Genomic DNA, 13,843 nt, shown 5'->3' with positions numbered 1-13,843 from the left:
TATTACCAGGACTTGACCCTGTAATCACTGGTTTCTCTTCCACCAATCATGACTCACTGTCACCAACTTATTCATGATTTGTGATTGGCTGACGAATAGTTTTACAGATGCATTTGGGTCTGCGGTATTTGGGAACACTTGTCCTGAATGTGAATGTCGCCTGGCTTCTGCCTCCGCGCTGGGTGATAGGAGTAGTGCTGGAGGAGGTCCCTGGGGATTGTGGCAGGAACTCCAGGAGACAGGCAGGCAGAGGAAGCTTTAGAGGGAGGGATAGCTCAGTGGTTTGAGCATTGGTCTGCTAAACCCAGGCTTATGAGTTCAATCCTTGAGGGGGCCATTTGGGGAACTGGGGTAAAAATCTGGGGATTGGTCCTGCTTTGAGCAGGCGGTTGGACTAGATGACCTCCTGAGGTCCCTTCCAATCCTATGATTCTATGATCATCAGAGTTTCACAGTTCTTGCCCACATGGGCTGCTGCTGTGGCTTCCCTTGCTACCCAAGTGAAGCGCTTAAACTGGCTCCCAATTTCTCCGTGGTGGTGGGGGCACGGCAGCGGAGCCTCTGTGTCACACGGGCCAGCACCTATTACACACAAAACATAGGGCCGGATTGCCCCTCCCCCTGTGGGAAAACCCCCAGGGCAAAGTAAAGGGGGGGCGGGTTCTCCTGAGATGCTCCACGGGGGACGGCCCCACACAGAATGGGGCATCCCACTAACCCCACCATCCCCCAAGAGCCACGTGGATCTCACCAAATCAGCAAGAGGCCTGGGCAAATTGCATGGACGCCCTGCGCCTCCACACTTGCACAGAGGGACTCTGAGCCATTCCCTAGCCATGGCCCAATGGAGCCAGGATCACAGGGACCCCACCAAAGACAGATGTCTCCACGATCCCTCCTGTAAGTGGGGGACTCACACAGTGGGGGAGGGGCAGAATGATAACAGAGCTGGGGACAGGATTATCTCTCTCTGGGAAACTGCAGGGCTGATGGTGGGACAATCCTAATCACCCTCCCCCAGCCCTGTGTGCGCACAGATCCCTGACCCCACAGGGAGCTCTGTGCCAGCTCTGGGAGCAACCGAGGAGGTGGCCATGAAGGCAACTGAAGGATGGGGCACAGATCACTATATTATCTTTCCATGGGACACTGCATCACCTCTACCTCGGCCTCATCCCACTCCATCACTAGGGCACAGTCAGGGCCAAAGGTTTTTGCATACACTGCAAAGTGCGATACTGCTAGTGCATTTAGATAATAGCACAGCTATGACACACTCAGCCTTGAACATTAGAGCCTGCTTTTATCATTAAGAGGGAAACTGGTTAGGAGCCAGGTCTCTCAGCTTAATGTTCTCTTCTGCACTTGGAGGAATGCCATTTTTGATCAACCAGTTAAGCCTTTGGGAGTAGAGGGTTTCATGTAAGTATCCATTCTCAGAACAGGGGTAATGCTGACAGATCCCGGTTGTCATCAGGCAGGATCAAACCGGGGACCTCTGGAGCTAAATGCACGAACCTCTACTGCATGAGCTAAAAGTCACATGGCTGTTAGCAGGGGCGGCTCTATGTATTTTGCTGCCCCAAGCATGGCAGTCAGGCAGCCTTCGGCTGCATGCCTGCGGGAGGTCCGCTGGTAACGTGGATTCGGTGCATGCCTGCGGGAGGTCCACCAGTCCTGTGTCTTCGGCATACCCGCCGCCAAATTGCCACCGAAGCCGCGGGACCGGCGGATCTCCCGCAGGCATGCCACCAAAGTCTACCTGACTGCCGTCCTCATGGCTTCTGGCAGGCCTCCCCTCGCGGCTTTCCGACCCAGGCACGCGCTTGGTGTGCTGGTGCCTGGAGCCGCCCCAGCTGTTAGCTAAAGCTGTAGAGCAGACTCAATCTCTCCAAGTGGTCTCGGTGCTACTACATGGGACAGAACACCACACCCAGGAGGTGCGGGGGTTACACAGGTACATTGTCAATGCCTGGATTCCTCATAATATTGCCTGTAGTTTATTTAATAAAACTCTGATAAAAATCAAACGCCAACAAGTTTTAACTACTTCTGCCATGATGCCAACAAATCATTCCTGTCTGGCACCTCTTGGCATATGGCAAGCTGACAATTTCGTTTCTCTGCTGAACTCACATCAATGTATTGTTCCCACATCCTCTCAATAGCATGTATCCGTTTTGTCCACCTCTCACATCAGGTCTGACACCCAGATTACAAGAGCTCTGAATCAGGGCTTATCTTTTCTGTTACTTATCTGTACAAGGCTTAGCACAGGGGCCTTGATTGTGGTTCACAGGAGCTACCACAGAATAAACAGCCAACTACCATGAGCATAATAAATTAAATTAGTATCTAGAAAAGTAGCTAGTCGATTTGAATAAATAATAGGAGGGGTTTCAAAAAACACCCAAAGGATTTAGAAGCTTAAGTCCCTCAATGGTGCTTGTGCTCCTAAATCCCTACACACTTTTGAAAATCTCTCCTTTGGTCTAGATTTTTTATTTTGTAAAGACAGTCGAAACTCTTTGTACATAAGACAAAGAGCCAACTACCTAGTGACTTTAGATCAGTGGGTTTAAATTCTTTTTTCGGTGAGCAATGTTGGTCAATCAAACCAGGGAAAGCAAACCAGCATGACTCCATTTTATATCCGGGTTCACATGGGGAATGATTCATCTTCTCCCTCTTTGCATAGCAGCATTATTTGCAGGGCGGTAGCCCCTGATATAGGCTAAGTCCTGTACGGACGCACAGGACAGCAGGCTGGTTCCCAAAGAGATGACAGTCTCAAAAGACAAAACCAGATGAATGTGACAACTCTACAGCTACCCCTTGTCATTCAGGAAACTCACTATGCTGCACCTTCACTGGGTGATGTCTCCATTTCAACAGCGCTAGGCACTTCTAACTAGCTACCCCTTGTTCCATTACAGTATTTGCCCTGATGACACCTTAATTGGGGCCATTTGAAACACATTCTTTGAAAAGGTGGATTAGTCAGGACCTGACTGATGAGCCCTGGCAGCTTTGTTTACGTCAAGGGGACCCGCACACGCTTAGCCCCTTTGGAAATCAGGCCTCATTTTGTTATTCTTATAATAAAGTTCAAAAATAGAAACTAGAGCCCAGAGTGTAACATTTGATCAATTCACTGCAAACAGCCAACAGCTTTCAAAATGGTTCCTGGTATACCTATTGTGAGCCACCTTATTATTACTAATGTCACAATACAACCTAGAAGCCCCAATTGAAAATCTGGCCCCGTTGTGCTAGGAGCTGTACAAACACACAGCAAGAAAGCTTGCCCTCGAAACAGGTGAGATGACAAACAGATGGGAGAGAGGAAGGACTATTTGACCCATAGTAAATGGAGCCATGAAGAAGTGAAGTGAGGTACCCAAGGTCACATGGGTAGTCTGTGGCAGAGCTGGGACTAGAATCCAGATCTCTTGCATCCCCAGTCCAGTGCTTTCACCACAAGGCCTGGTGGTTACTTGTTGTGCTGCTTTCTAGGATCATGCCAAAAGAAACTGATGGAATGATTTTAGGCCCCAATTTCCTCTACCGGGATATAATCCATGGAGGGGAGAGAAAAAGCTGGGTGTTTCAACCAGCAGGGTGTCCGAGGGTCTTTCCCTTTCTCCTCTGCCTCCCACCTGCTCGGCTGCCCCATGTAGAGCAGGAAGTTGGCACAGCCGGACACTGCGACCAAGGCTTTTTCTTCACTCCCCTTTCTAGCTGTGAAGGGAAGTGGCAAGGCTGGAAATGCCACAAGGATGTACAGCTGGGGAACTAAGCACAGCGCGATGAAGGGGTGGGCTCCACGCAGTTCTTGTATTGATGGACCTTTTCGGTTTAGGGATGTCATTTTTTACCAAAATACCTATGCCGGGACAGCCCCTGGTGCAGACACAGTTAAACTGATACAGAAGTGCCTTGGGCCAGGAGTGTTAAGCCAGTATCCTAGCTTGGCAAGTGTTCCTTAGAGGACTGCAGCTTATACCAGCAAAACTGGGCTCTTCCGGTGTAGCTTATTCCAGCCCCTCTCAGCAAAACAAGCTATACAAGTAAAGGGGCAGTTTTTCCGATACAACTTTGTTTATGCTAGGGGCTAGTACTGGCACAGCTGCCGGCAGAGATCACAGCCCTGATGGACATCACTATGCTGGCAAAAGCTTGCAGTCTAGACTCGGCCCAGGAAATTGAAGCTGGGTGCCTGGAATCCTCCCCCACTGGACTAGGCTTCCTTTCGCACAATGCAGCCCACAGTAAAGACACAATCACGGCAAACAAGAGCAGCCTTACCTAAAACATCGCTGTAGTACTGATTCCATTCTCTGCAGAAAACCTGGTGAAACAGAACATCCTGAAGAGCATAAAAGAACATGTTTTTCATCCTCTCCATGAAGGACATCCTGTCCGTCAGGCTGCCCATGCTGGCAGGCACGTACGAAGGAGGGGCGGGAAGCCCCCCACACAGCCGCTCCACTGTGTTCCCCATAGAGAACCGGAAAGTATAGACAAATGGGACACCAAGCTTCTCTGCCACTAGCTCCCCACCCAGCACTAACGGATCTGCAAGGAGAATGTCGAAGGCAGCCTCTCTCAGCATCTCCATCAGCTCCTCATTCCACACCACCGAATCACAAGTTGCTTTGTTCATAGACAGCAGCTGTGATACTAAGTTACACATCCTGGAAGTGGTCTCCCAGTATGAAAAGTTGGGCAGTTCATAAAGCCACACGTGGATAAAGTCTTCCATCAGGGACGCCATATCCTCCTTTGTGAATGGCACAGGGATCACCTCAAAATTGAAAGGGGAAGGTCTGGTGGGATCTATGCCCAGGAAGGATGAAGACAACAGCACAGTCACCTCATGGCCCCTGTCTGCGAGCTCTTCTAAAATGGACTTTACATTGAGCCAGTGACTGTTATCAGCTGGCCAGACCAGCACCTTCCCACAGGACCCTGAGCCCAAGCCAGAGCCCAGAACCAAAAAGAGTGCTGCAATATACTTCCCCGACATCATGTGGCTGCGTTTCCTTGTAAGCTGTTGCACTCTGCTTGCTTGCTTGCCTACTTCTTTCGATCCAGGTGCCAGTACACAAGAGGACAGCCCACGGTGGAGATTATGTTCTAAAACTTCCAACATTAATTAACCTTAGTTGACTCAGAGCACAGGGAATACCTTGGCAGTAAAATCAATCTGTGCTAGCACATAATCCTGTCCTGGATAAGACCGTATGAATTGCCTGCTTCAATCCACAGCAGGAAACAAGATTCGAGGTAGACCACTCCCTCTGTTGAGCAATCACTAACAGTCATTCTTGCTCTGGATGAATCACTGCTCTTCGTACTAACTGCTACTGCCCCTACTGCAGAGAAAGAACTAGCCAGCAGATAGAGGAAGGACTCTAGAAAAATAATATTGCCTCACTACAGGAGAAAGAGCATTAAGGAGAAAGAAAGAAATGCATTGCCAACTGTATTGCAGCATGTGGGTTTCTGTAACCGTTTTCCAGCGATAGATCCTACAGGAGCTGTGATAGGGAAGCCAGGAAAGTGACAGCATGTCTACTATAGCCAGTCTGTAAGGTTAGGGGCTTGCTTTTGTGAAAGTGAAATGAATTATATTAAAGAAATATAATGAATTAAAGAATGCTGGATGTGCCTTTAAGTAGAAATGAAAAGAATGCTGTGATCCAGGTGTCAGGAAAGCAGACATTAAGGTAGAACAATTGCTCCGCTTAAGGGCGATTGGTGAAGTATTAGCCTTAGATCGATAAGAGTTAGTAAGGAAGTAGGAGATGCATGCTGTACCCCAGGTAAATGTTACAGTTTTGCTCTCTTTGTCCCTTTGTGTAGTTCGCGCCCTTTTATCTGTATAAATAAGACTGTTTGGGTCTTGCATGGGGGCTCACATTATCTGGATGTTATTAGCAGAGCGCTGTGCTAATAAAACAGAGTGGTCTGACAAACTGAGAGTCCTGAGTCTAACTTTGACAATTTGGAGGTCCCACTGAGATGGCAACCGTCTTCACTGGTGTCGTGTGATTCCTGACCGTTTTTGTAGGACGACCGTGGCAGCCGGCACCTGGGCATTTGGCCCGAGCGGTCCTCCACCAGAACAGAAAGGCGCACGACCACAGTTACGTCTACGCCATCGAACCTGTTGGTTCCCACTCTGTTCTGGTAGCTATCCTGGGATCTACATCAGGAATCTGGTCAGGTAATTATTTCTGTGTTTTGTCTGGACTGAGGACTGTCCTGTCTGTGTGTCTATCCAGCCTCCCTCTAGAGTGTTTGAGTCTGGGTGCCATCTCCGTCTGGGGATCAGCCGACCAAGGGGTTCCTGTCCCCGCGGTCTGAGTAAGTGGAACCTGCACAATCGCAGCCGCAATGCACTTTGGGTAAAACCCTTGGTGTGAAAGCAAGGGCGATTGAGGCAGTAGCCTGTGGGCTCCTTTTGTGTGTTGCACTGGGCATCGCTCTGACGAACCCGAATTTCCTTCTTGTGCGATTAGTGTGTGAAGTCCTCCTGTATGGGTAACCAGACGTCTAAGTCGGGAGAGTTCCCTAAACGAACGCCGGCTCATTTTATGTATTTTAGGAAGGGTCCGGACTCTTGTAAAAAGGGTCCGGACTCCTGTAAATTTCTGGGAAAATGGTCTAGGCTAACTCAGAGGGATCCCAAAACTCAGTGGCCACTGTTAAAATCTTGGAACAAAGACCGAGTGGATGTCTTAAAAGACAAACTCGGCCAACCTAAAACTAAATTGGCTAAAGGAGAGGTTAATTGTTTCATGCAGTGGTGGGAAGAGGCAAATCGTAGGCGGACAAAATCAAAACTCGCCTCTCTCAAATATTCACATAATAAGTTAAAAGCTTCATTAAAAGCCTCCTCTCCCACCACCAGACCGAGTGCTCCCCTTTACCCCGTTCTCCAAACCCCAGATCAATCCCAACTCCCGTCATACTCCCATCTCATTGTAAAAAGGACAAAGCCCCTTGTTCTGTTCCCCTTTGTTGTCTGCCTCAGAAACTGATTCTTTAGTGTTCCACTACCAATTCAGCAAGGGGGGGGGGCCTCCTCAACTAGCCCCCACCCTTCCTGGTCCCTTTCCTTAAACATTTCTTTCAAAATTGTGAAATGACCACAAATCACTCACAAACGGTTCATTGGAAAAAACAAGATCGGGCCCAGAAAAGCTGGCAAGCAACAGATATAGAAACTGAAAAACAGGTTGGAAGCCCTAAGGGCATAGTGTCGGGAGTAAGAAAAGCAGTAAGTGCAGGCATGAACCCCTGGAACAATACTTAAAATAGTTAAATTTGAGTTCATAAAGGTGTCGTTTTGGGAGATAAACAAGTGATTTAAGGAAAGAGAGTGAAAAGTTAACTCTACAGAGGCTGGACAGAATTAAGCAGTTAAACTTTGTGAAAATGTTAAAAAGGACCATGTTAAAAAGAGAAAATTCTTGGTTTCTTTGCAGCCATTCTGAAGGGAAAATGAGCCCTTTTCCAAAACAATGCCTGTAAATAATCCAAATAAAGAGACTATTTGATTGAAATCATTTGACTATGGACAATTTAGTCAAATTCACTAAAAAAACATGAGGAGGTTCTATTGAAACTTAACTGCCCCATATGTATAAAGGGAATGTAATCAACTCAAATGTATAAAGAGAATGTAATCTATGTACAGGTATGTAAAAACAAAACAGTGTAAAAGGAATGTTAAGGAAAAGAAAATGTGTGTATCTATTTGTCTGTGGAAATATGTAAGGTTCTGAGAATCTAAACCAGCACATCTGGTTTGTAAAACTCCTGTTTTGTAGATTTAAGATACATTGTTTTTGTTTTTAATGCCACTAAAAATTCATTTAATTCTTTAATTCAGAGTTGCAAAACTGACAAGACCTTTTGCCAGACACAGGTCATCAGTGTTGTTTGGCTTTGGGATTTGGCATTTAACCCTTAAGGGGTAACTTGATTCTTTTACAAAATTTAAAATGTTTTTAAATAAAGACCAACTCATGGCTGCAGCAGGGCAGTCAAAATCAGAAGAATAGGAAAAGATTCTGGATTCTTTTTGTTTGTTTTTGTAACAAAATAGCAGATAAGAGCTGTAGTAGAAGAATTAAAAAGACAGTGCCCCTCTGAAGCAACAGCAGAGGTGATGTGCACAAAACAAAAAGAATTAATGTTAAAAACACTGAGCCTCAAAATGGCTCTGTGTAATCAGACTGTCACCTTGATAAGGGTACATGAAAACTCTGTAAGAACAAAATAAACAGTTACACCTTATGTAAAAATTGATATGGCTAATGTTTTAAAAGTTATAGTATAGAAGGAATGTGCATTTTCCCTAGGACGTGTGCAGTGTATATTGTACAAAGGGGTAAAAGAAATGCAAATGAAACATGCTACTGAATTAAAATCCTATTAGGGCTCCAAAAAGAGCCGCCATAGACTGTGGGCTTGGCTACACTTGAAAGTTGCAGCGCTGGTCATGCAGCTGTGCAGGAACAGTGCTGGTGTGTGGCCACACTCACAGCTACCAGCGCTGGTGTGTGGCCACATTTGCAGCATTTGCCCCGCTGTTGGGAGTGCTGCATTATGGGCAGCTATCCCAGCATTCAAGTGGCAACAACGTGCTTTTCAAAAGAGGGGGGTGGAGGGTGGTGTACTGTGACAGGGAGCGGGGAGGATAGAGAGAGTGGATTTTTGGAGCCAACACTGTGTGTTAGCTTCCTGGATTGAAAAATCACGAAATGTTCGTGAACCCTTAGTCTTAATTGCAAACAGCCTGCATCCAACGCTGTTTCTCTGTCAAGCAAACATTCACTCCCTGCTTGCCTCTCATTTGATCGTTCACAGCCAGGTACAGATAGCTCCTGTTTGCTGTGATCAGTGTTTGTTTTTTAGATAAGCAGTTCAACGGAGCTCCGATCAGAGTTCACAACAAAACAAAGAGAGGCTGCATAACAAAACAAAGAGAGTAATTTAGTTAAAAGCATTCTGGGATATCTCCTTATTCCCTGGAGGCCAATAAAAGCACTGGTGTGTGTCCACACTTGATGAGCAGCGCTGGATCACCAGCGCTGCAATCGCTACACCCCAACCTGACCAGGTGTACAGCCAGCGCTGCAGCCAGGGAGTTGCAGCGCTGGATGTGCCTTGCAGGTGTGGACGGTTACTAATTGCAGCGCTGGAAAGCCTCTACCAGCGCTGCAACTTGCAAGTGTAGCCAAGCCCTGTGTTTTCTTTTTCAGATCTCTGTGTGTTTTGTAAGCAGGAGTTGAAAGTGGAAAGAAATCAAAACTCTGGTGGAAGTTGATTGTGTCCCTTTTAAGACAGAGTTTCTGAGCTCTGCTGATGGCTTTGAATCCAAAAGCCAAGTCTGTGTTGATGCAAATTACTTAACTGATAAAGGAAGGTGAGAACTGCCAGCACAGAAGAAGCTGCAAGTAAAGGACATACCTGGTCAGCAAACAAATTGCCTAAATAAAAAGCCTGGTATAACAAGATCCCTTTAATAGATTTGACGCTAATGTTATTGTTAATATTAAACATTGAAATAAATTTAATGTTAATAAGTACCCCTGTAACATATAGTGTGTATGATTTTTGGAAAAATCCTTTAAGGTAATATGGTAATGATGCTTCTGAGGGCTTGGCTACACTTACAAATTTGCAGCGCTGCAGCAGGGTGTGAAAACACACCCTCTCCAGCGCTGCAAAGCGCCAGTGTGGTCAAAGCCCCAGCGCTGGGAGCGCGGCTCCCAGCGCTGTACGTTATTCCCCACAGGGAGGTGGAGTACGGACAGCGCTGGGAGAGCTCTCTCCCAGCGCTGGCGCTTTGACTACACTTAGCGCTTCAAAGCGCTGCCGCGGCAGCACTTAGAAGCGCTAAGTGTAGCCACAGCCTCAGTTATTAGCTGTGAATAAACTTAAAGCTTAACACAGCAGGAAAAACATTACAAACTTGGTCTGCTATATAAGAAGAAAAACTAAGGTACACCACCTCATTAATCTAATGACTAAACAGTGGGATAATTTCCCCAAAACCCTTAAAAAGTAAAAGGCATTAAAACCTGGCCTGCCTATGGAACAAAAACACAGGAAAATATGGGGGTAATTCCTCTGTTTTGCCTGCAATCAGCAAGGGTATTTGTAAAAGAAAGGAATCTTTTAAGCAATAATCATTGCCACCCCGAAAGGGGTAGAAAAATGTTATTTTTTTCTTTCAGAAAATCAGAAAAAGCTAATACCAGCTACAGAACAACCTATTACAAAAACAAATGAAAGTAAAAAAAAAAAACAAACATACTGTGATAGCTATGGAATGCACTGCAATGCAGATATTTAGAACATAAGATGTTTTGGGTAATATCAGAGAATATTAAGGTTTTGATGCATCTGTGGTTCACAGGAGCTACCACAGAATAAACAGCCAATTACCATGAGCATAATAAATTAGATTGGTATCTAGAAAAGTAGCTAGTCGATTTGAATAAATAATAGGAGGGGTTTCAAAAAACACCCAAAGGATTTAGAAGCTTAAGTCCCTCAATGGTGCTTGTGCTCCTAAATCCCTGCACACTTTTGAAAATCTCTCCTTTGGTCTAGATCTTTTATCTTGTAAAGACAGTCGAAACTCTTTGTACATAAGACAAAGAGCCAACTACCTAGTGACTTTAGATCAGTGGGTTTAAATTCTTTTTTCGGTGAGCAATGTCGGTCAATCAAACCAGGGAAAGCAAACCAGCATGACTCCATTTTATATCCGGGTTCACATGGGGAATGATTCATCTTCTCCCTCTTTGCACAGCAGCATTATTTGCAGGGCGGTAGCCCCTGATATAGGCTAAGTCCTGTACGGACGCACAGGACAGCAGGCTGGTTCCCAAAGAGATGACAGTCTCAAAAGACAAAACCAGATGAATGTGACAACAACTCTACTGCTACCCCTTCTCATTCGGGAAACTCACTAGGCTGCACCTTCACTGGGTGATGTCTCCATTTCAACAGCGCTAGGCACTTCTAACTAGCTACTCGTTGTTCCATTGCAGTATTTGCCCTGATGACACCTTAATTGGGGCCATTTGAAACACATTCTTTGAAAAGGCGGATTAGTCAGGACCTGACTGATGAGCCCTGGCAGCTTTGTTTACGTCAAGGGGACCCGCACACGCTTAGCCCCTTTGGAAATCAGGCCTCATTTTGTTATTCTTATAATAAAGTTCAAAATAGAAACTAGAGCCCAGAGTGTAACATTTGATCAATTCACTGCAAACAGCCAACAGCTTTCAAAATGGTTCCTGGTATACCTATTGTGAGCCACCCTATTATTACTAATGTCACAATACAACCTAGAAGCCCCAATTGAAAATCTGGCCCCGTTGTGCTAGGAGCTGTACAAACACACAGCAAGAAAGCTTGCCCTCGAAACAGGTGAGATGACAAACAGATGGGAGAGAGGAAGGATTATTTGACCCATAGTAAATGGAGCCATGAAGAAGTGAAGTGAGGTACCCAAGGTCACATGGGTAGTCTGCGGCAGAGCTGGGACTAGAATCCAGATCTCTTGCATCCCCAGTCCAGTGCTTTCACCACAAGGCCTGGTGGTTACTTGTTGTGCTGCTTTCTAGGATCATGCCAAAAGAAACTGATGGAATGATTTTAGGCCCCAATTTCCTCTACCGGGCAATAATCCATGGAGGGGAGAGAAAAAGCTGGATGTTTCAACCAGCAGAGTGTCCGAGGGTCTTTCCCTTTCTCCTCTGCCTCCCACCCGCTCGGCTGCCCCATACCAGCTTATACCAGCAAAACTGGGCTCTTCCGGTGTAGCTTATTCCAGCCCCTCTCAGCAAAACAAGCTATACAAGTAAAGGGGCAGTTTTTCCGATACAACTTTGTTTATGCTAGGGGCTAGTACCGGCACAGCTGCCGGCAGAGAACACAGCCCTGATGGACATCACTATGCTGGCAAAAGCTTGCAGTCTAGACTCGGCCCAGGAAATTGAAGCTGGGTGCCTGGAATCCTCCCCCACTGGACTAGGCTTCCTTTCGCACAATGCAGCCCGCAGTAAAGACACAATCACGGCAAACAAGAGCAGCCTTACCTAAAACATCACTGTAGTACTGACTCCATTCTCTCCAGAAAACCTGGTGAAACAGAACATCCTGAAGAGTATAAAAGAACATGTTTTTCATCCTCTCCATGAAGGACATCCTGTCCGTCAGGCTGCCCATGCTGGCAGGCACGTACGAAGGAGGGGCGGGAAGCCCGCCACACAGCCGCTCCACTGTGTTCCCCATAGAGAACCGGAAAGTATAGACAAATGGGACACCAAGCTTCTCTGCCACTAGCTCCCCACCCGGCAATAATGGATCTGCAAGGAGAATGTCGAAGGCAGCCTCTCTCAGCATCTTCATCAGCTCCTCATTCCACACCACCGAATCACAAGTTGCTTTGCTCATTGACAGCAGCCGTGATACTAAGTTACACATCCTGGAAGTGGTCTCCCAGTATGAAAAGTTGGGCAGTTCATAAAGCCACATGTGGAGAATGTCTTCCATCAGGGATGCCATATCCTCCTTTGTGAATGGCACAGGGATCACCTCAAAATTGAAAGGGGAAGGTCTGGTGGCATCTATGCCCAGGAAGGATGAAGACAACAGCACAGTCACCTCATGGCCCCTGTCTGCGAGCTCTTCTAAAATGGACTTTACATTGAGCCAGTGACTGTTATCAGCTGGCCAGACCAGCACCTTCCCACAGGACCCTGAGCCCAAGCCAGAGCCCAGAACCAAAAAGAGTGCTGCAATATACTTCCCCGACATCATGTGGCTGCGTTTCCTTGTAAGCTGTTGCACTTGCCTACTTCTTTCGATCCAGGTGCCAGTACATAAGAGGACAGCCCACGGAGGAGTTTATGTTCTAAAACTTCCAACATTGATTAACCTTAATTGTCTCAGAGCACAGGGAATACTTTGGCAGTAAAAGTCAATCTGTGCTAGCACATAATCCTGTCCTGGATAAGACCGTATGAATTGCCTGCTTCAATCCACAGCAGGAAACAAGATTCGAGTCAGATCACACCCTCTGTTGAGCAATCACTAACAGTCATTCTTGCTCTGGATGAATCACTGCTCTTCGTACTAACTGCTACTGCCCCTACTGCAGAGAGAGAACTAGCCACCAGATAAAGGAAGGACTCTAGAAAAATAATATTGCCTTACTGTAGGAGAAAGAGCATTAAGGAGAAAGAAAGAAATGCATTGCCAACTGTATTGCAGCATGTGGGTTTCTGTAACTGTTTTCCAGCGATAGATCCTACAGGAGCTGTGATAGGGAAGCCAGGAAAGTGACAGCATGTCTACTATAGCCAGTCTGTAAAGTTAGGGGCTTTTGTGAAAGTGAAATGAATTATATTAAAGAAATAGAATGAATTAAAGAATGCTGGATGTGCCTTTAAGTAGAAATGAAAAGAATGCTGTGATCCAGGTGTCAGGAAAGCAGACATTAAGGTAGAACAATTGCTCCGCTTAAGGGCGATTGGTGAAGTATTAGCCTTAGATCGATAAGAGTTAGTAAGGAAGTAGGAGATGCATGCTGTGCCCCAGGTAAATTTTACAATTTTGCTCTTTTTGTCCCTTTGTGTAGTTCGCGCCCTTTTATCTGTATAAAAAAGACTGTTTGGGTCTTGTATGGGGGCTCACATTATCTGGGTGTTATTAGCAGAGCGCTGTGCTAATAAAACAGAGTGGTCTGACAAACTGAGTCCTGAGTCTGACACTTTCACAAGACTTTTATACCTGGAGTTAATTGATT

The 13,843-nt window shown here is 46.2% G+C and overlaps 1 protein-coding gene across 3 annotated transcripts in view; it reads right to left on the bottom strand.

The window, feature by feature from the left end:
- LOC123371050 (UDP-glucuronosyltransferase 2A2-like) overlaps window positions 1-13,843 on the bottom strand; it is a 66,229-nt gene that overhangs the window by 44,858 nt on the left and 7,528 nt on the right. Inside the window, exon 1 of one of the 3 annotated variants that reach the window (XM_045018193.1) lies at window positions 12,132-12,879. The exons of 1 other annotated variant lie outside the window; for it this stretch is intronic. In XM_045018193.1, coding sequence (XP_044874128.1) covers window positions 12,132-12,855 — 724 coding nt within the window. In that variant the 5' untranslated portion in view covers window positions 12,856-12,879. Of the gene's footprint in view, window positions 1-4,308; window positions 4,690-12,131; window positions 12,880-13,843 lie in introns of those variants that run through there. One more of the 3 variants, XM_045018191.1, reaches the window with a different exon arrangement.

The sequence above is a fragment of the Mauremys mutica genome, chromosome 5 (genome assembly GCF_020497125.1).
Source record: "Mauremys mutica isolate MM-2020 ecotype Southern chromosome 5, ASM2049712v1, whole genome shotgun sequence".
NCBI lineage: Eukaryota > Metazoa > Chordata > Testudines > Geoemydidae > Mauremys > Mauremys mutica.
The sequence above is the reverse complement of the archived record's forward strand: the minus strand, read 5'-3'. Positions and strand labels throughout refer to the sequence as shown.